Source organism: Silurus meridionalis, chromosome 9 (assembly GCF_014805685.1).
Source record: "Silurus meridionalis isolate SWU-2019-XX chromosome 9, ASM1480568v1, whole genome shotgun sequence".
In the NCBI taxonomy this organism is placed as follows: Eukaryota; Metazoa; Chordata; class Actinopteri; order Siluriformes; family Siluridae; genus Silurus; species Silurus meridionalis.
The window spans coordinates 7,302,944-7,321,489 of NC_060892.1; the positions used below are offsets into that span (position 1 = coordinate 7,302,944).

At 35.9% G+C, this 18,546-nt stretch overlaps 3 protein-coding genes across 9 annotated transcripts in view; 2 read left to right on the top strand and 1 right to left on the bottom strand.

The window, feature by feature from the left end:
* LOC124391406 (lisH domain-containing protein ARMC9) overlaps window positions 1-6,970 on the bottom strand; it is a 39,487-nt gene extending 32,517 nt beyond the window's left edge. The window contains exons 1-9 of the mRNA XM_046857963.1: window positions 6,666-6,970; window positions 5,342-5,427; window positions 5,078-5,200; window positions 4,693-4,863; window positions 3,446-3,601; window positions 2,900-2,992; window positions 1,323-1,347; window positions 815-960; window positions 256-354 (exon numbers count right to left, since the gene is read on the bottom strand). Coding sequence (XP_046713919.1) covers window positions 256-354; window positions 815-960; window positions 1,323-1,347; window positions 2,900-2,992; window positions 3,446-3,601; window positions 4,693-4,863; window positions 5,078-5,200; window positions 5,342-5,416 — 888 coding nt within the window. The 5' untranslated portion in view covers window positions 5,417-5,427; window positions 6,666-6,970. The remainder of the gene's footprint in view (window positions 1-255; window positions 355-814; window positions 961-1,322; window positions 1,348-2,899; window positions 2,993-3,445; window positions 3,602-4,692; window positions 4,864-5,077; window positions 5,201-5,341; window positions 5,428-6,665) is intronic.
* Window positions 6,971-7,128: 158 nt separating this feature from the next.
* On the top strand, window positions 7,129-11,728 carry polr2h (RNA polymerase II, I and III subunit H). Its single transcript, XM_046857962.1, has 6 exons — window positions 7,129-7,275; window positions 7,820-7,933; window positions 8,062-8,145; window positions 8,870-8,963; window positions 10,412-10,495; window positions 11,490-11,728. The coding sequence occupies exons 2-6, from the start codon at window positions 7,861-7,863 to the stop codon at window positions 11,605-11,607; spliced, it is 453 nt and encodes a 150-aa protein (XP_046713918.1). The 5' UTR covers window positions 7,129-7,275; window positions 7,820-7,860; the 3' UTR covers window positions 11,608-11,728.
* Window positions 11,729-14,554: 2,826 nt separating this feature from the next.
* mfsd8l1 (major facilitator superfamily domain containing 8-like 1) overlaps window positions 14,555-18,546 on the top strand; it is a 22,934-nt gene continuing 18,942 nt past the window's right edge. For 6 of the 7 annotated variants that reach the window (XR_006927023.1, XM_046858420.1, XM_046858421.1 and 3 more), the window contains exons 1-6: window positions 14,555-14,780; window positions 15,940-16,125; window positions 16,229-16,291; window positions 17,801-17,920; window positions 18,123-18,202; window positions 18,488-18,546. The exon at window positions 18,488-18,546 is cut by the window's right edge and continues 212 nt beyond it. Coding sequence is in view for 6 of the 7 variants with exons in the window: in XM_046858420.1 (XP_046714376.1) it covers window positions 14,705-14,780; window positions 15,940-16,125; window positions 16,229-16,291; window positions 17,801-17,920; window positions 18,123-18,202; window positions 18,488-18,546 (584 nt within the window). In the remaining variant the exon portion in view is untranslated. The remainder of the gene's footprint in view (window positions 14,781-15,939; window positions 16,126-16,228; window positions 16,292-17,800; window positions 17,921-18,122; window positions 18,203-18,487) is intronic. The other variant, XM_046858423.1, reaches the window with a different exon arrangement.

The following is an 18,546-nucleotide window of genomic DNA, read 5'->3' on the forward strand; positions in this document are numbered from 1 at the left end:
TGGAACAGGTTTGAGTTTCCAATTTCAAGTGAATGATACATTTTATTAGAGCGCATCTAAAGACGTCCTGTATAATTGAGTGTCTCCAGTTTTGTGGTAACAGTTTGGAAAAGAACCACATATACTGTAGCAGGAAAGGTCAGGTGTCCCAATACTTTTGGAAATATAATATAAAAGATATAAATCATTTACACTTGTTTGTGTGTGTGTGTGTGTGTGTGTGTGTGTGTGTGTGTGTGTGTGTGAGAGACTCACTGTTCCAGGCCGTGTAAAATCGATGCTTTCAGCGACACTCTGGCTCATGTGTCCACTGAACAGGCGCACACACACACTCTGCAGATACTCAGGGGAAATCTAGTTAACGAGAAAACAAAATTAGACTTTGAGAATGTGTGTGTTCGTGTTCAAGTTCAAATTTTATTTGTCACATACATACAGAGTAGGAAATGCAGTAAAACGACATTTAAGCATAAAGCATTTGTGTATGTGTGTGTTATTTAACCCGTAAAATATTTTTTTCATATATTAATAGTAAAACATTAACTGCCTAATAATTCGTGTGGATTATCAGTGTGAATCCAGTCATTTCAAGATGTTGAATCTAGATGAACATTTCAAATTTTAAATTTATTTTATTTAATTTGCATTTTATTGATGCCATACATTTCTGCTATAAAAATTGTCAGAGTGCTTCCTGGAGAGGAATCTTATCTATGTGCATTTCCAACTAATGTTGCGCAACATTATGTTTGCGAAATCATTACAGGTTCATTACGAAACAAACTAACAAAATAAATAAATATATATTTCTTGCCATTTTCCCATTGACTGTAGCCTCGATTGAGTCCACCAGTTCAGCAGTCACGCTGATGAGGTTGTGATAATCAGCCTGGATCTTACTGAACTTCTTCATGTATGCTGAAACCTGCTTCTGTGCTTCAGATAGCTGCTCCGCATCCTCTGCACGCATGCACACACATTTCTTTTAAGCAATATAGCTAATAAAAAGCAGAATTGACAGTTATTTAAATCTGATATATTAAATTAATCCATTTCAAAAACACATAGCAAAACTAAGCTGATCTTTGTATTAAAATATTAGACCAGCTCCAGCATAAAATTAGCCAGAGTTGGAGCTGTGCGCTAATGCCACCTAGTGATCAGTGTCAGTACTACAGCAATGGTCATTGTAAAACAATCTATTGCACCAAGTATGTAGAATAATAATTATATACAATATTACACTGCATTTAAATATCACACTTTAAATAAAGCTGCATATCTGAGAATATGTTTTAAATAAGGAGTATATAAATGATTACCTCTGTTGCTGGTTGTACTCTCTCGCTGTTGAGATAAAGTTCAGGAAGCAACAGATTTATAACATTTGATCAAAACTATTCAATTCTCCATAATGATACATTAATTACTACAAGCAAAGTATATATATAAATAAATAAAAAAATTCTGCTGATTCTGAAAATAGATCTGGTACACTGAACTATTACAAATGTTTAATTAATGGTTTAATTTGAACATAATGTACTATTATACTATATATATAATATACTACCAGAGGTGGCAAAAGTACACACATTCTTAACTTAAGTAGAAGTACAGATACTCGTGTTTTAAAATACTCTGGTAGAAGTTGAAGTACTGACTATACTTTTTAATCAAGTTAAAGTAAAGTAGTTTCCTCCTCATACCATATCAGGCACTATATAGATTTGATATCCCAGTAAAGCTGCTTTGAGACAATGTCCATTGTTAAAAGTGCTTTACAAATGAGACGAAATTGAACTGGAATCTATACCGTATATGAAACAAACATTTACTGTTCTACTCCTATTACTTTTTTTATACTGTGCATTATCAAATCAGTTTGTGGCGAAATGTTTTGTAAATGAACTGAATCGTCTCAGGTTTACTCTTGTGCTTTTGCCAGGAGAGTAAATGCGCTTATTTGCCTCTTATCTGACCACATTACACGTCTGCCTGTGTGTGTTTTAGCCCATGGCCTAGATTCCCATCCGGATTATCTTAGAGCCTTTTCAAGCTTCAAATTTTACCAAATTGTTTATTTTTTTTGACACATTTATCTATAGTATTATAGCGCAACATAGCTGCTATAACTATACACAACTTTTTGAAATACCCACCCAGGACAAATTTGTAACGCTATATATATATATATATATATATATATATATATATATATATATATATATATATATATATATATATATATATACACACACACACATATGCAGTATATAAGGTGGTATCAAAATGTTTCGAGACAAGCTCTGTTCTAGCTCTGTTCTTTTCACAGAATGTCCTCCCACAGGTGCCTTAAAAACCGGTCAGTAGAACTCACTATAGGCGGTCCATGCAGAATTTCACTTTTGCTCTTTGTTGTAACTTGCTGTCCATCAGGATAAATCGCTGCTGTGGTAACGAACGTGGACAGAACAACACCAGTTGCACAGCTTCCGATGTACACAGGACAATGTTTTTAGGCAAGCTGAGTCATGAAGGTCAGTGCTCCCCGTGACTGAGCGAGAAACTTTGTGCTGACACAAAGCACAAATCTGTTGGCGTGTTATAAAACTAGCCTTGAAACGTTTTGATACCACCGAAATACCTAAGTATATATTAAGTAAACATTGATTTATTTATTTGCATACATTGCTATTTGCACTATTGGTTAGGTTCAATCTCCATTTCACTGGCCTTGTACTTGTACTCTGCACAATGACAAAGTTTAATCAATCTTTTATGGTTGATAGCAAAAGACCATCAAGCAGCATTTCTCATATTATTTTGTTGGGAATTTTACCAACATGGAACGAAAAATGATATTGTCAGTCATGTGATCAGTGAAAAGAAAGGATACGTATAGTGTGAGCAGCCTCGGTGTAGTGGACGCTTTCAGGGTCAAGGTCAAAACCTTTTCAAGCTTTTTTCTTAAATCTAGAGTCCAGGAGTCCTGAAATCAAAGGCGAGCACACACACATTGAAAACAAGCTTTACAAATGTACTGACAATGCCAAGTTTGTATATGTTGTTATGCTTTGTATTATAAGAACTACACAGTTCATACATACATAATAATTACACAGACTTAATGACTCATTACTGGATACAAAGGGCAGTACATATAACAGTTAGCTATTATCTCATATCATACCTAGTTCAATTATATAGCATTATGTAGATGAAATACAGCAGAGAAACAACTAGAACTCATCTCCCTGCTCCCTAAATCATCATAAAGTTATTTGTGATTGGTCCAAACAAAAAAAGGATTTTTTTATTACTAATGTGAATAAAACCTAGGATTTGACATAAATTAAGTGTGTTCTAAAGATATAAGTGAACATATAAAGTGTGCTGATCAAGGTGTAAGTGAGGTAGTGTAGCCGGGGGAGATGGTGATCACCTGAAAGAGCTCCTTGAAGGACGGATGTGAAGCAGGATTGGGAACGAATGGCAGAGCGTAATATGACAGGAACTCTGTGGTTTGGCTCAGCGCCGCTCCTCTCGTCTCCAAGAAGTGTTTAAAATGAGTGATCCGCTCAGCGAACCTGGCTTTATCCTTCAGAGAATACGACAACATTTCAAGAATGCATACAGCTGGTTTAACATGTCATGTGACCATTAATCATTATTGCAGTTTTAAGCATCAATAAAAAAAGAAAGAGCCAAGCTATGCACAAATTTTTTTTTATAGTAAAAGCTTAAACTAGAGCCTGCATGCCAGAGTTGGCCTGTGATGACTTTGTATTTGGCCAGGAATGCCATATTTAATATTTAATAATATGAGAACACCCCTCATATTTCAGCAACCATCTTTTCTATCTTCTCAATAGACAATATTATAGAAATGAGATATTTTTGAGTAGTCAATGTGCAGCTTGTATAGCAGTATAGATTTACTGTCCTTTTAAAATAACTCAAAATACACCCATCATTGTCTAAATTGCTGGCAACAAAAGTGAGTACACCCTAAGTGATAACAGCTGTACGTTGCTTAACAATGCAAAGCCACATGTCCTATTTATCATGATCATGTTTTTGTCTGTTCACAGGACCATACAAATTTGGCACCTAAGGGCAAAGGATTTGAGAATCAGTATTCTGATTCTATTTACAAGTTCAATTGAACTTGAAAACTTTGAAAAGCTGCATTAGATATGCAAATTACAGAGTAATGTTTTCTGTTTATTTAGTTTGGGCACCTCTATTATAAACAGATTTTTGATGATTTGTCATTAGTGGAAGGAGGCACCAGTGTCAAATCTTTGTAACAGTCAGGTAAAGCGGTAACATCGACCAACAGAACAGTTAAAATCCAGTTGTTTCGCCAACATTCTAGAACTTTCCATTTTACTCTACATGGATAAACAAAAATATTTTTCTTTTTCACTGAATAAAAAAATTCTATCAAACTGGGCTGATGTTTGAAAACTATGAGGAAGTAAAAAGTAGTGGCAGTTTGGCTAAAACACCTAAATCACTAAACACATTCTTTACATTAAATATATAGTCTAGATATGTAAAAATGTATATTTATAGAAACAGTACAGTATAATGAAATATCTCTTTGTAATAGAATATTCTGTTTACCATAATGTCAATTATTACCATGTCAATAAAGACTTTTTTTATTTTTTATATAGTGTGTACCTGCTTTCCAACAGAGTTCTTCAGTGGATAGATGGTGAAGTAAATGTGCAGGTAGAATTCCAGTTTCTGTACCGTGGTGTCGCTGTCACGGACGTGTGCTGGAACATGTTCTGTCCACAGCTCGAAGAAAACCGTCATCTCTCCATCATCAAACGAGCTGAGCAGATCTTTCTACAGATGCAAACAACATCGTTTTTAGAACGCGTTTACTAAAACAATGAAGTCTCTAAGGGGAATCTGCTGTGCCGTGCCGACCGCTCGTATTTTCTCCCCGAAAAACTGATGTTTTGAATCAGAGACAAAAGAAGGCCACTGCTTAGTCAGCGTCTGTTATCTGATGAATTGGCAGTAAAAACAACAGTAAAAGTAACGTGATCGCTATTACCTGTATGGGTACGGTTTTGAGGTCTTCAGAGAAACTGCGCGTTTTCCGCACAGACTTTCCTTTGCTCTTGCATTCCCTCTCAAAGATCTTCACTGTTTCCTCCAGTTCACAGAACTTCAGGTACTAAAGATTACAAATGCTTTCATTGGATATAAATGTCTCCTCCTGGACAATTTCTTGCTTATTATTGCAAATACATCAAGATAATATTCTGATAGGTGATTTAGGAAAAAAAAAACATTTATTTATAGTGTATAAACCTACTTCTCTGATCATCAGTAGGAGATCTGCCTCATTCGCTAAGGCATCCCCCATCTCTGTAGGGCTTCTGGAACTCATGGATTCCAAATCTGATAAACACATGAGCTCGAATTGTGACATGAATGTAAATAATAATCACTTATACAATTAAGATCAAGTTAATCTGATTTGTACGGAAGTCCTAAGAGGCCATGCTTCAGTGGGAGCGCATCTGATTTTATATAGAGTTTCATTGTTTCACCTGAACCCGTTCGGCAATTTTATCGGTCTAATGTTATGGGGCTCAGGTTTTTGGCTTGAAGTTTGTGAAACCGGGAAAAACCCAGGAAAAATCCATAAATTAGCCGCTTCATTGTTTAAACCGCGGGGTTCAAAGCATGGGAAAAAAGTAGCGGCTTATAGTCCGGAAAATACGGTATATATCGTTCTCACTTGCTTTATTTTTTTGTTTTTAAATCTTTTGTCAAGCCAAAAAAAAACGAACAAAATACAAACAAACAAGCAAACAAACAAGTTCTCAAAATTCAATGAATACACAAATGTAGGTTGCATTTTACATAGAAATGTTCTAATTTATAACATGCATTTTACAAAGCAGCAAGCATACTTGCATTAAACGTATGGATGTTGTGCCTGTGCCTCATTATGACTATTATTTTATAGACTTATTATTTTGTCATTATGCTAACAGACGCCACTGATCACGACTCACTCAAACAGACGGCTCAGACCATAAAAACAGTTTTTTTGTTGTTAAAATATTTATGCAGTTAGTGAATATAAACTAATAAATTTATTATAAATTACATCTGCAACATCAGTGGAAAAATAAACAAACGATCTTGTATTTAAGAGTCGGTTCCCAACCTGAAGGAGTCAAACCAAAGAGTCGACTCTTTGGCGTGCGACGCAAATAACACGGTTTACAAAAGCATGTATTTTGTATGATTTTTAATGGTGGTTTATTGGAATTAATTCTTACATTAGGCCACACGTTGTGACTTGAAGCTGTACATTCTGAGCATTATTCATAATCTTCGGATATTTCCGGACTGGAAAAACTACTCATTGCTGCTAGTCGAGGCCAAGCTTATTATCCCAACTACTAACACCAGTTATTCCAGTCTATAGGAGGAGATTTCTACCAGCTTTCTTTCATTTATAAAACAAAATATATACTTTTTAGGGCATGAGAATATGTTTTGATGCATTTAAATACATTTATAAGTGTGTAAGCGTCTGCTAAATGCCGCAAATGGAGATGTAAATGTAAATGAATCCTATAATTAGCTAGCTAGGTGGACCGCAAAACAGTTGACTGCCTTACCTTATTCACGCAGCTCGAATGCTCATTTCCACCCGAGTTTCTACAATAAAAACAATTATCACATTTTATATATAAAAAAAGCCACGCAAAATTAACTACACGCTAATATAGCATCATAACAGACGCCTTCGAGGCTGGTAGTCATAGTAACAACAAGCAAGACGCTTAGCAAATACCCCTAGCAACGCGGAGGAACAGCCGTATGTTGGGCTAAAGTGTCGTAAATATGTCATGGTTTTATTTTGTAGTTCGAGTGATTACAGTGTAAAATGTAGTAAAATAAATAAATAATGTCAAACAGACAAACACGGTCGTTCATGTGAAACGTTAAAGCAGGATGTAATTGAATAGAGGTTACGAATAAGCAAATTTCTTTTATTCGTGCATTTGTTCTTTTATTTATTTTTTGCTGCTCCGGAAGTAATTGTAAAAGCGGAAACGCGAAAGCACGTTGATTCAGCGCGGTGGATGAATGAGTACTGTTTTGTGGAGGATCGGATGATAGATCTTTTTTATTTTGCTTTAAGTGCAGTTTTATAATTTATCGTACGTATATTTGACATATATATTTATATATGTACAGATAGCGGATCAGGTTTTGCTGGAAAAAGTAAGTGATTGAAAACGATTGAGTAATGAACAGGATTAACATGCTAGTGTGCTAACAGTCACTGTATGAAATGAAAAAAAAAAAAAAAGTTTTGGGGGTTTTGTTTTTGTCCGGAATCTAATATATAAACTTATAGATTAAAAAGACTCAAAGGGATTGTTTATTTACATGGTAAAAAGCAATATATTATTATATTGGAAACTATTTGCACCACACACACGTTTAAAAAACTTTATTTATTCCCAATCACAATCTGTATAAAGACTTTAAATGTGCAACATCTTAATATTTTAACGGATCACTCATGTTTACATTTTCAATACTTACATACAAAAATGTATGTTGTTGTACCCTGTACAGTGACAATACAGAATATATCTATTAAGCAAAACCCCCGTCTATATTTCCTGCGTTTACAGTAGCTGCATTAGAGAGAAATAACAGATCAGACTTCCTCCAGATCATTTATTTCCAATTTGCCACAATTCATTTGTAAACTATTCCAAAAACTAATGCTTTATGATTTTTGTTTTTGCTCTGTCAGGAGAATTTGTCACTGTTATTGGACTGTAAATCAGCAGAAACATGGCTGGGATCTTGTTTGAGGATATTTTTGATGTGAAAGATATTGATCCTGATGGAAAGAAGTTCGACAGAGGTGAAGAACAGGATTCTGGCTCAAAATCATTATATAGAGAACACGAATAGAGTTACAGTCTTGTCCCATTTATACTACTAATGCTGTGTGTGTGTGTGTGTGTGTGTGTGTGCGCATTTTTCTTGCAGTGTCTCGTCTTCACTGTGAGAGCGAGTCGTTTAAAATGGACCTGATCCTGGACGTGAACACTCAGATTTACCCCGTCGATCTTGGTGAGTTCTACACAGAGAACACGTCTGGACCATACACAGATCTTAAATGAGCTGTTTCAGGTCTTAAATGGTTTAAACAGGTTTAAAAGTCTTACTTTTAATTATATATATACACACACACACTTAAATATAATTACGACTACAAATGAGATCATCTTGTAACAGCCAATCAGCTTTCTGTTCTTGGAGCAACTCTGTCTTGGATTGTACCACAGGCGTAAAACGGATTGCATTTTTTAACTATGGGGGAAGTGCAGGTTCAGCTATACTTGGTTTAAACACATCATTTAGGGTTTGGCTAATGCTAGTCGCTTACAGATTTGTGTGTATGATGTTGTAATATTAACCTTAATTGTCTCCCTTACGGTCTTAAAAAGGTCTTAAAATTCTTAAAGAAATGCATCAATTTGACTTTGTGAAACCTGCAGAAACCCTCAATACACACAACTTGACTACTAAGTCTCCAGGATGAGAGGGCCACACACACAAAGACTCCATACACACATCTGTGTTCTATTCAGAAGTATCACATACACACAACTGTATGCAATTACACAGGAATTCCTCAAGGGCATGGTATACAACCGTACCATATACACACTGCTACATATTATGCAATTATTCACTCTAAATCAGGATTGTTGCGTTTTTGTCATGTAATGTATGGCATGCACAGCTGTAGTAAAACATCTGGATGTAATGGTGTGGTGATGGCAATTTTCAGGAGATAAGTTCAGACTGGTGATTGCCAGCACGCTCTATGAGGATGGAACACCAGACGATGGAGAGTACAACCCCACAGATGACCGACCGTCCAGGTGACACTAACATCCACTATTTGTTTGTAGATCTCACACACACACACACACACACACACACACACACCTTGATGAACCTGGTACCTCCAAACCCAAAACTCTAATTCCTTTATCTGTTCACTTGGTTGCCAGATTGATCATAATCCCTGGTCTGTCCTGTAGTGTAGCAGTTTTGAATGGTTTTAAATCATGTTCTGGAGCCTGCTTTCTGTCTGGCAACCCTGAACCATTCAGCTGACTTTTTTTTTTTTGTTGTTGTTTTTTTTTATTTTTTCCTGTAGGTTGTAACTAGTTTTTATTAGTTACCGTACTTATATATTTTCCATCTTTTCTGTATATTGTATGAATGACATTATTATAATAAATGAATCAAATTCTGAATTGAAACAATGAAAAACAATTGAATACAATTATAATACAAAAACTATGAATTGATAAACAAAAAACTTTCTTTTTTGAGTATTGCATTAGTATTAAATAGGGCTGATACTATAACGTTAGTAGCGCATTGAGGCAAATACATTTTAACGGCACTCATTTTATTAACGTGCGCTTAATGCAGCGCTTATTTCTGTTTAACCATTTTTATTAAACATTTACAGAAATAAATATAAAAAGGCAAAATTAAAACCTTTGCTGTAGATATTAAAAAAAAATGAAACTTCAAAAATAATTTTTAATCATGAAACATTTGTTTTTCGCCAAATCTCAAATAAACACCAAAATCCACCATGGTGCACACGTCCGGCATTTAAAACCGTCCGTGTGGAAATATAGCAAAATTTCCTTTTGGTGTCCTGATGATTTACATAATTTAAAAAACGGCATAATTACTTTCAAACATTTATAAAATGTTTAGTTTTTATGCTCTATATTGAGTTTCGTTCCACTAATAATAAACACATATTTTGCATAAATCATCAATATTTGTCCATGCCCATGTTGATTAGTGTATTAAAAACTTGAAAAGTATTAATTTAAAGTACATTTAGAACATATAAAAATGTGCGATTAATCACGATTAACTCATATTTAATCGCGATAAAATATTTTATTAGATTGCTTAAAGCCCTAGTAATTCTATTTGTTCATTTTTTTGCATTTTATCACTATAAATAGTTTTTCGAAAGCTTCTGTCATGATTGATTTTTTTCAATTCGTTTGTAATGCCACTGTTTTAGTTTAGTGTTTTAGAGCCACTATATGGACAAAAGTATTTGGACACCTGACTTTTTAAGCCATACATGTGTGTCTGAATACTGTGCCATAAAATTGTCCCTTCACTTGAGCTGGGAGACCCAAACGTGTCCAGCATGATGATCCCCCTGTGCACAAAACCAGCTCCATAGAGATCTGCTTTACATGGGATGGAGTGGAAGATCTGCTATAGAGCTCTGACCTCAACCCTATTGAACACACTGTCTTTTGTGTATTTTTACTCCTTTCAGGGCGGATCAGTTTGATTACGTGATGTACGGTAAAGTGTATAAGATCGAGGGAGACGAGACGTCGACAGAAGCCGCGACGCGACTGTGAGTGTGATTAGCGTGCTAACGCTGCTTAACAATCTGTACACTTGTGCTGTAGTTTTGAGTTGGTTAAGAAGTGGGGCAGGGGGGAGCTCAGTGATTAAAGCTCTGGGTAACTGATCGGAGGACGGGGTTCAAACCCCGGTATCGCCAAGTTGCCACTCTTGGGGCCCCTGAGCAAGGTCCTTAACCACCAGGGGTGCGCCAGGGGTGCTGTATCATGTATGTGTGCGTGTGCGTGTGTGTGTGTGTGTGTGTGTTTCATATTTTTTATGCCATTGTTTTCAATTGGAGACCACTCGCTGGGGCTGAGGATGCTTCTACATGATCAGTCTAAAGATCCATGAAGTTACTTAAGAAACATTAAGATGGATTTGAACTGCTCCACTGGCACAGTAGCCGTGAACAGTTTTTGCATTCTAGCATCCATCAATAAACAATTGATAATGTCAGAATTATCAAACTATAATAAATGGACATTTGGTGCCACCCAGATGAGCCTGGGTTCCTCTCAAGGTTTCTTCCACATTCCATCACAGGGAGTTTTTTCTTGCCATTGGGCTACACTTTTATACACTGATTAATAAATGTAAAAGTTATATTTGTAATCGATTTACTTTTCAAGTTTATACAATAAACATTGTCACAAAAGCAGCTTTACAGAATGTAAAAATGTAATAAAAACTCCCTTAGATGGTATGAGGTAAAAACCTTCAGAGGAACTAGACTCAAAAAGGAAACCCATCCTCATCCGGGTGCCATTAAAAGTGTGATTATAAATCATAACAACAATACGAACACCGGAGAGCGAGAAATATTTACTTCTAAAAAAGATCTGCTTAGGGACAATATCTATTGTTAAATGCACTATACAAAAACCATTTAATTGAACTGAATGTTCAATATTTTGGTGTAAAATGTACTTTAGATATTGAGTATGCATAGAACATATTGATGCTGAAATAAACGAGGAGTTTCTCCTTTTCCCGTGCTTCAGCTCTGCGTACGTGTCGTACGGTGGTCTGCTGATGAGACTTCAGGGTGACGCCAACAACCTGCACGGCTTTGAAGTGGATTCCAGAGTTTACCTGCTCATGAAGAAACTTGCTTTCTAACCCAGCTGTGTGTGCCTGTGCGCGTGTGTGTGTGTGTGTGTGTGTTGCGCTTCTGGAAGACTGGGGGAAAAGCCGACCGAAAAAGTGATGATTATGTAAATAAAACTCTTTTATATATACACATTCATGAGTCTTTTTTCTTTTTCTTTCATTTTTACTTGGTACATGACATCCAGACATGTTGTAAAGCTGGATGCAAAAGTTTGTGCACCCTTAGCCACAAATATTTAATACATGTGCTTTTACAAACCAAACATCTGTCTGTGCAAAAGTTTACACCCCCTCTGGAGTAGGTGTATTAAAGCCTCTGAACTTTATTGTACAACAAACTGGATTATTTCTAATTGAACAAGTTTCACTGAACTAGAAAAATGCATTAGTTAGGTGAATTTTAATTTTTTCATTGATTTATTTTTAAATAATATGAAATCAAATAAGAGGCAACTTTAATCTTAATATAATGTTTGGTTTAATGCAACATTAAAAAAAAGATTGATCAAAACCAGACATTCTTTCAGGGTTATTTTGCTGATGCAGCTCTACCTCTGCCATGTTAATCTATATTCCATGTGATTCTCAGGACATGCCTTGGTCTCCATAGTGCTGTGATACTTCATATTCCCATAGCAGCAGTGATGCCGAGAGAAAGCGCTTGAGAAACAGTTTAGCAAAGAGAAATCAATCCACATATAAAATATTGGTCACTTTCTAAATAATAAAAGTATAGCACTTCCACTAATTATTATATTTAAGTAAACCGTTTTCTACCGATGCAAATATGTTAAAAACGATGCATCGTGATACAAATCCTAAAATTAGAATAAGGTGAAAAAACTCTATATTGGTGACTCGTGGTGCCACACTCTAATCAGCTAATTAACTCAAAACACCTGCAAAGGTTTCCTGGGCCTTTAAATGGTGTCCCAGTCTGGTGCAGGTAAACAATCATGGAGGAAGATGGCTGACAGTTGGCCAAAATTAGATAATTGACACCCTGTACATGAAGGGTAAGATGCAAATATTCATCGCTAAAGAAGCTGCTGTTCACAGAGTGCTGTATCCAAGCACATTAATGGAAAGTTGAATGGAAGGAAATCATGTGGTAAAAGGTGAAATGAAGACCATTCAAGAATTTGAGGAGATTCACAAAGAGTGGTTTGCAGCTGGAGTCAGTGCTTCAAGAGCCTCCACGTACAGACGTATCCATGGGATACAACTGACACATTCCTTGTGTCAAGCCACTCCTGAACCAGAGACAACGTCAGAGGTGTCTTACCTGGACAAAGGACAAAAAGGACTGGACTGTTGCTCAGTGGAAAGATGAAAGAAAATGTTGAAACTCAAAGCCCCAGAGTCTGGAGGAAGAGAGGAGAGGTACAGAATCCAAGTTGCTTGAGGTCCAGTGTAATGTTTGTACAGTCAGTGGTGGTTTGGGGAGTCATGTCATCTGCTGGTGTTGGTTCACTGTGTTCCATCAGGTCCAAGGTCAGCACAGCCGTCTACCAGGAAGGTTTAGAGCACTTCATGCTGCCCTCTGCTGACCAGCTTTATGGAAATGCTGATTTTAATTTCCAACAGGATTTGGCACCTGCCCACACTTCCAAAAGCACTAATACCTGGTTTAAGGACCATGGTATTAATTTGCCAGCAAACTTACCCGACCTAAACCCCATTCAGAATCTATGGAGTATTGCTGCAGTAATTCATGCAAAAGGGAACCTCGACTGAGTCTCGAGTTCTGTACATGGTCATACTTTTCAGTAATCCAACATTTGTGTTAATTCTTTTTATTATTATTATTGCTCTTAAGTAATCACATTTTCTAAATTGGGTTTTTATTAGCTGTAAGCCACAATCAAAATTAAAAGAAATAAACACTTGAAATATACCAGTCTGTGTGTGATGAATCTGTATAATATACAATTTTTATTTTTTTGTATTGAATAATAATAAAAAAATCAACTTTTTAAATTATATTGAAGTTTATTGAGATGCACGTGTGTGTGTGTGTGTGTGTGTGTGTGTGTGTGTGTGTGTGTGTGTGTGTATATAAGGAAGGGGAAGGATAATAAAGGGTTACACTGTTTTGTATTGTAGTTCACTTGGGTAAGAAGAAAGTAAATAATCTTTTACCAGATGTACAGCACGGGCAGAGATGCCTGTGAAAGTGCAAAAATGCTAATAGAAAACCATGTTTGTAAAATCTCCAGAAAGTAAAAAACACAAAACTACAGAATGACAGAAGTGTAAGAGTGGTGTAAACCCAACAAAATAAGTAAACTTTCTAGGTGTAGCTAATGTAAGTTTATTTTTTAATGTGAACTGCACTAAGCAACTAATTTAATTTGAGACTGTGTGTGGCTTAATGAGAGTCACAGGACAGGCTGGTCAGCACTTTTTGATACAAAATCCCAGTCTTTATATAAATGTCTAATGTCTGTCTAATCGTGACTCTGATAGAGCCACTATCTTATTATATTATGTCTAATCAATTGTTTTGAAACTGATCCATATTATTTAAGTAATAAATGGTTTAACAACTGATCCATTATTAAAAATAAAAAATCAATGGTTTCAAAACGGAAACCATAATCTTTTATTTGATCAATGGTTTTAAAACCAAATCATGATTTATTTAAAAGAATATTGATTAGTGGTTTTTAACAATTGATCCATGATTTTTTGTTTTCAATTGATCAATGGTTTTTAAACTGATCCATGATTTAAAAAAAAAAGATCATTGGTTTAACAAATGATCCATGAATTTTCAATAATTGATCAGTGGTTTTAATTGATTGGGTTTTTTTATGGTTTAAAAAATGTTTTATTTGACTTCCGATGCATTTGTTTACGAATCTAACGCCGGCGCCAATCACCGCTTAGGAGGCGGATATTTATAACCAATCCCTGTGCAGGAGGCGGGACTTAATCGAATACGGAAGTGAAATCAGCAGTGTGAGTTAAACTCATGTATCAGTCTGTAGTGATTGAAAGCAGCACAGATATAATGGGACTCTATGATGGACTCGGTGCTGTTTACATTCAAACTCTCTTCCACTTATTTGTTTATATTATTGAGCAGTTTTGAGTAGCAGACATGGATTATGGAAGAAAGAAAAAGCTGACATTTATTACAATCGGATTGATTTTCCTGCTGAGTGGAGTGGAGTATGGTGAGCATTTACAGGCTTTATCATAAACAATGTGTTCTTGATTCTGACAAGTATCATAAAACATACATTAGTGTTTCCATATACAAAATAACACAAATGCAGAGATTTACATTTAATTTCTCTGTATTGTCTGCACTTATCTTAAGTAGTTATTATTTAATATTATTTAAAACATAATTTATATATTATTTTATATATGTAATATATTACATGTTTTCCCCCAACTATGCTGAAATAGTTATTTTTCTGTAAGGATGAAATTTAAACAATAATATACCACTAGATTTAATTCTACACACACACACACACACACAGAGAGAGAGAGAGAGAGAGAGAGAGAGAGAGAGAGAGAGAGAATAAATTCCTCAGAAATGAAATTAGCTCTGTTAAATCTCCATTCCCTCTCTGCATGAATTGAACGATTCAGTCTTTTCAGTCTCATGGTTTTTTATTTGTCTGCTGAAAAGAATAGATTGTTATTTTTGTCGGTTTAGCACCAACGTATGTTAAAACTGTGACAAAGAGTCTGTGACAAATAAACAATGAGACAAAGATTAAGAGAAAATGAGCGAAAATGTGTGCAACCACACTTTACACAGATGTTTTCTAAAGGCAGACGTGTCAAATTCAGATGTTTTCTCGGACCAACACACAGACATTCTGACTGGCAGACATATAAACAGAGTAAACAGCAGATGTAGAGATGAACAATAAGGCAGAATGACTGATTGACTGACAGATCAGACCTCATCACATAGATTTAGAGACTGACCAACTGACAGGGGCACAGAAAGTTTTGTAGACTGACAGATAGATGTACTTGTTGATGAACAGTTCGACTGAATGAAAGAGAGTTAAACAGCTGATTGACTGAAAAATAGACAGAAAGTTTGTCCAACTGACAGATAGACAAAACGTTTAAATGACTGACAGACAAAAAAAAAGTTTGACCGTCTGACAGATGGACAAAAGATTTACAGACTGACTTTAAGATTCGACTGACTGATAGAAAGGTTAAATGACTGAAAGACAAATTGACTGACACACAATTAACAGACAGACAAGGATAATATAACACAAATCTACAGTCTTATGTGTTGTTGTCTCTTATATCAAATAAACTCTCTACTTCTCTTTTTCTCTGTCTAATTGTGATTAGCTGTGATTTTACCCACAATCTGGCGTTTCCTGCAGACGCTGGACGCGGCTCCGTATTTTCTGGGTCTCAGTCTGTCAGCATTCAGTTTTAGTGGCCTGCTCTCAGGGCCTTTATTCGGTTTCTGGTCCGACAGAACACATGGCTCCAAGAAGATCATCCTTTTCGCCAACTGTTTTGAAATCATTGGTAAAACAGTTTATTTTATTTTATTATTTTGTCTCATGTAATAAGCTGAAAACCTGACAGAAGAAAAGAAATCTGATTATTTCTGTTTCTCTCTATATTTCAGGTAATTTCATGTATTTTCTAGGATTTTCCAAATGGTTGCTGCTGAGCAGTCGTTTTGTTGCAGGTAACAGTGTCCTCTTTTTATTTCTTACTACTGTAGTGGCTAATAAACAAAATATATAACAAATATTATTCATTTTGTGTTTAGAGCCATGTGGATTCTCAAAACCCCACAAATAAAGAAAATAAACCATATCGGTTGTTATTACATTTTGTTTTTTTGCCTACATGCACAAATATGTTTCTTACATACACAACCGTATGCAGTAAAACATGCAGTATAATGCTTTTAACAACTGGTCGGTGATGTAAAATTAAATGTAAAAAATATATATAATATTTAAAGTATAAATAAAATTGAATAATATAAGAATAGAATACAATAGTATTGTCAAATATAAGGATGCAGTCGCAAGTAAGTGAAGTTTGTGGTTTAATCAACCAAGGCAGACAAATCCAGAACGGAGGGCATAGTTGGGGGTTTAGGGTAAAGTGTACACCAGGCGGTGAAGCACAAACCACAATAGCACTCAGATACAAGAAGGCTTGGTAAGTCAGGCATGTGAAAGAGATACTGAGCAACACTTCACGTTGTGACTGTATAAAAAATTTCTTTATTTTGTTGCTGAGGATGGAGCCACCAGGCAGGAGAAAAAGTGGACGGCTAAGGAGGAGGTTTATGGATGTGGTGAGGGAAGACATGCAGGTAGTTGGTTTGAAAGAGGCAAATGTAAAGGACAGGGGGGTATGGAGACGGATGATCCGCTGTGGCGCCCCCTAATGGGAGCAGCCAAAAGAAGAAGAAGATTCAAATAAAACTGGGACTTTAGAGGTTGAGTTGAAAATGCAATTATTTTTTTGACATACTCCCCTGCTACTTTTATACACCTATCCCAGTGTTTAACTAATGCCTGGAAAGATTTTGCACAGAAAGATTTGTCAGTACGCCTGAATCATCTGTGGACAACCTGCTTCACTTCGTGACCAGGAAACCACCATCATGGACGTACGGCCTTTGAGACGTTACACCATTCAAATGTCTTACTGCAGCTGAGCGTCTCATTACTGTATCGTGCTTGAAGTCTTCTGTAGATATGCGCAGGTTTTACACCTTCGTTCGCAAGAAAAGTCATTTGATTAACGGTATCTGGATTGGACATGTGCGCCACCTATTGATAAAAGGACACACTAGATTTTTACTACTGTGTATACTACTGCCATGCATTTTTATAACTGTAAAATTTTAAGTCCCGGTCTGACTTGAATGACCCTCATAGAATTAAAGGAATACCTTTTAAATAAAAAATCTAAATATAAAGATAGAAAAGCAAAAAGAGTTTACAGAAATAAAATGATTGTAATCGAAATCGAATACACATACAGGGCTACATTTACATTCTGAAAGGCAAAATTGTTGTGTTTCTGATCAAATGCAGCTGTGCAAGATTATTTGTTTGTGCGCAAACCCAAAGATGTTTTATGTTGATGATGTCACAGTTTTCTCATATCAGCTGAGTGTTATGTAAAATTGTCTAATGATGTATGACTGTGAGTGATTTTTTTTTTGGGACAGGAATCGGAACAGGAGCCGGGTCATCTATTTTTGGTTTCTTGACGAGAATCACAGCCCCTGAAGATCGCTCCACGGTGTTCGCTGCCGTCATGGCCTGCAGACAAGCTGGCCTTCTGATTGGTCCGTTTGTTGGATTAATGATATTGTTTGTTGTTTCATCACTGCTCAGTGGATTTTTATTGAATGCTATTCTGTAGCCGTTTTATCGGTTGAGGAAGATCAGAAACAGGATTTGATTTTTGCATTGATTCAGCGTGCCACTTTAATTAATGTTCAGTGTATGTTTTTACAGTGCTGATGTTCTTGTCCTTGTGTCTTTCAGGTCCTGCATTTAACCTTTTCCTCAGGCTGTGTGACTTCCAGCTCGGACCATTTGTGGTGAATAAATACACTGCTCCTGGGGTAAATCATTCATGCAATCATATATATGAAACTCTCATTGTGTGTATAGCACTGTGTAAAACTGTAAGGGGATTGATAGCAGGGGTCACTCAAAATAGCCACCATCAGCCAATCAGACTCACAGGATTTCATTGTTACAAAACTTGACTCATGTAGTTGATCCTGACATATATAAATTAGAACCCTGTAGATAATTCATGCTAATCTATAAGAAGTCACACAACAGATTAAGCACATGCTTTTTACATGCTTTTAATAATGCATTGCTTGTTTGTGTGTGTGCAGATTTTCATGTGTGTATTGTGGCTGCTGCTGCAGCTTATTGTGTTACTGATGTACTATGA

Bases quoted from the DNA above. Each gene is read 5' to 3' on its own strand.
- polr2h (XM_046857962.1), top strand. From the start codon at position 7,861: ATGGCTGGGATCTTGTTTGAGGATATTTTTGATGTGAAAGATATTGAT. The intron at 7,934-8,061 runs GTGAAGAACAGG...TTTTTCTTGCAG, and splicing joins TGGAAAGAAGTTCGACAGAG to TGTCTCGTCTTCACTGTGAG. The intron at 8,146-8,869 runs GTGAGTTCTACA...GGCAATTTTCAG, and splicing joins GATTTACCCCGTCGATCTTG to GAGATAAGTTCAGACTGGTG.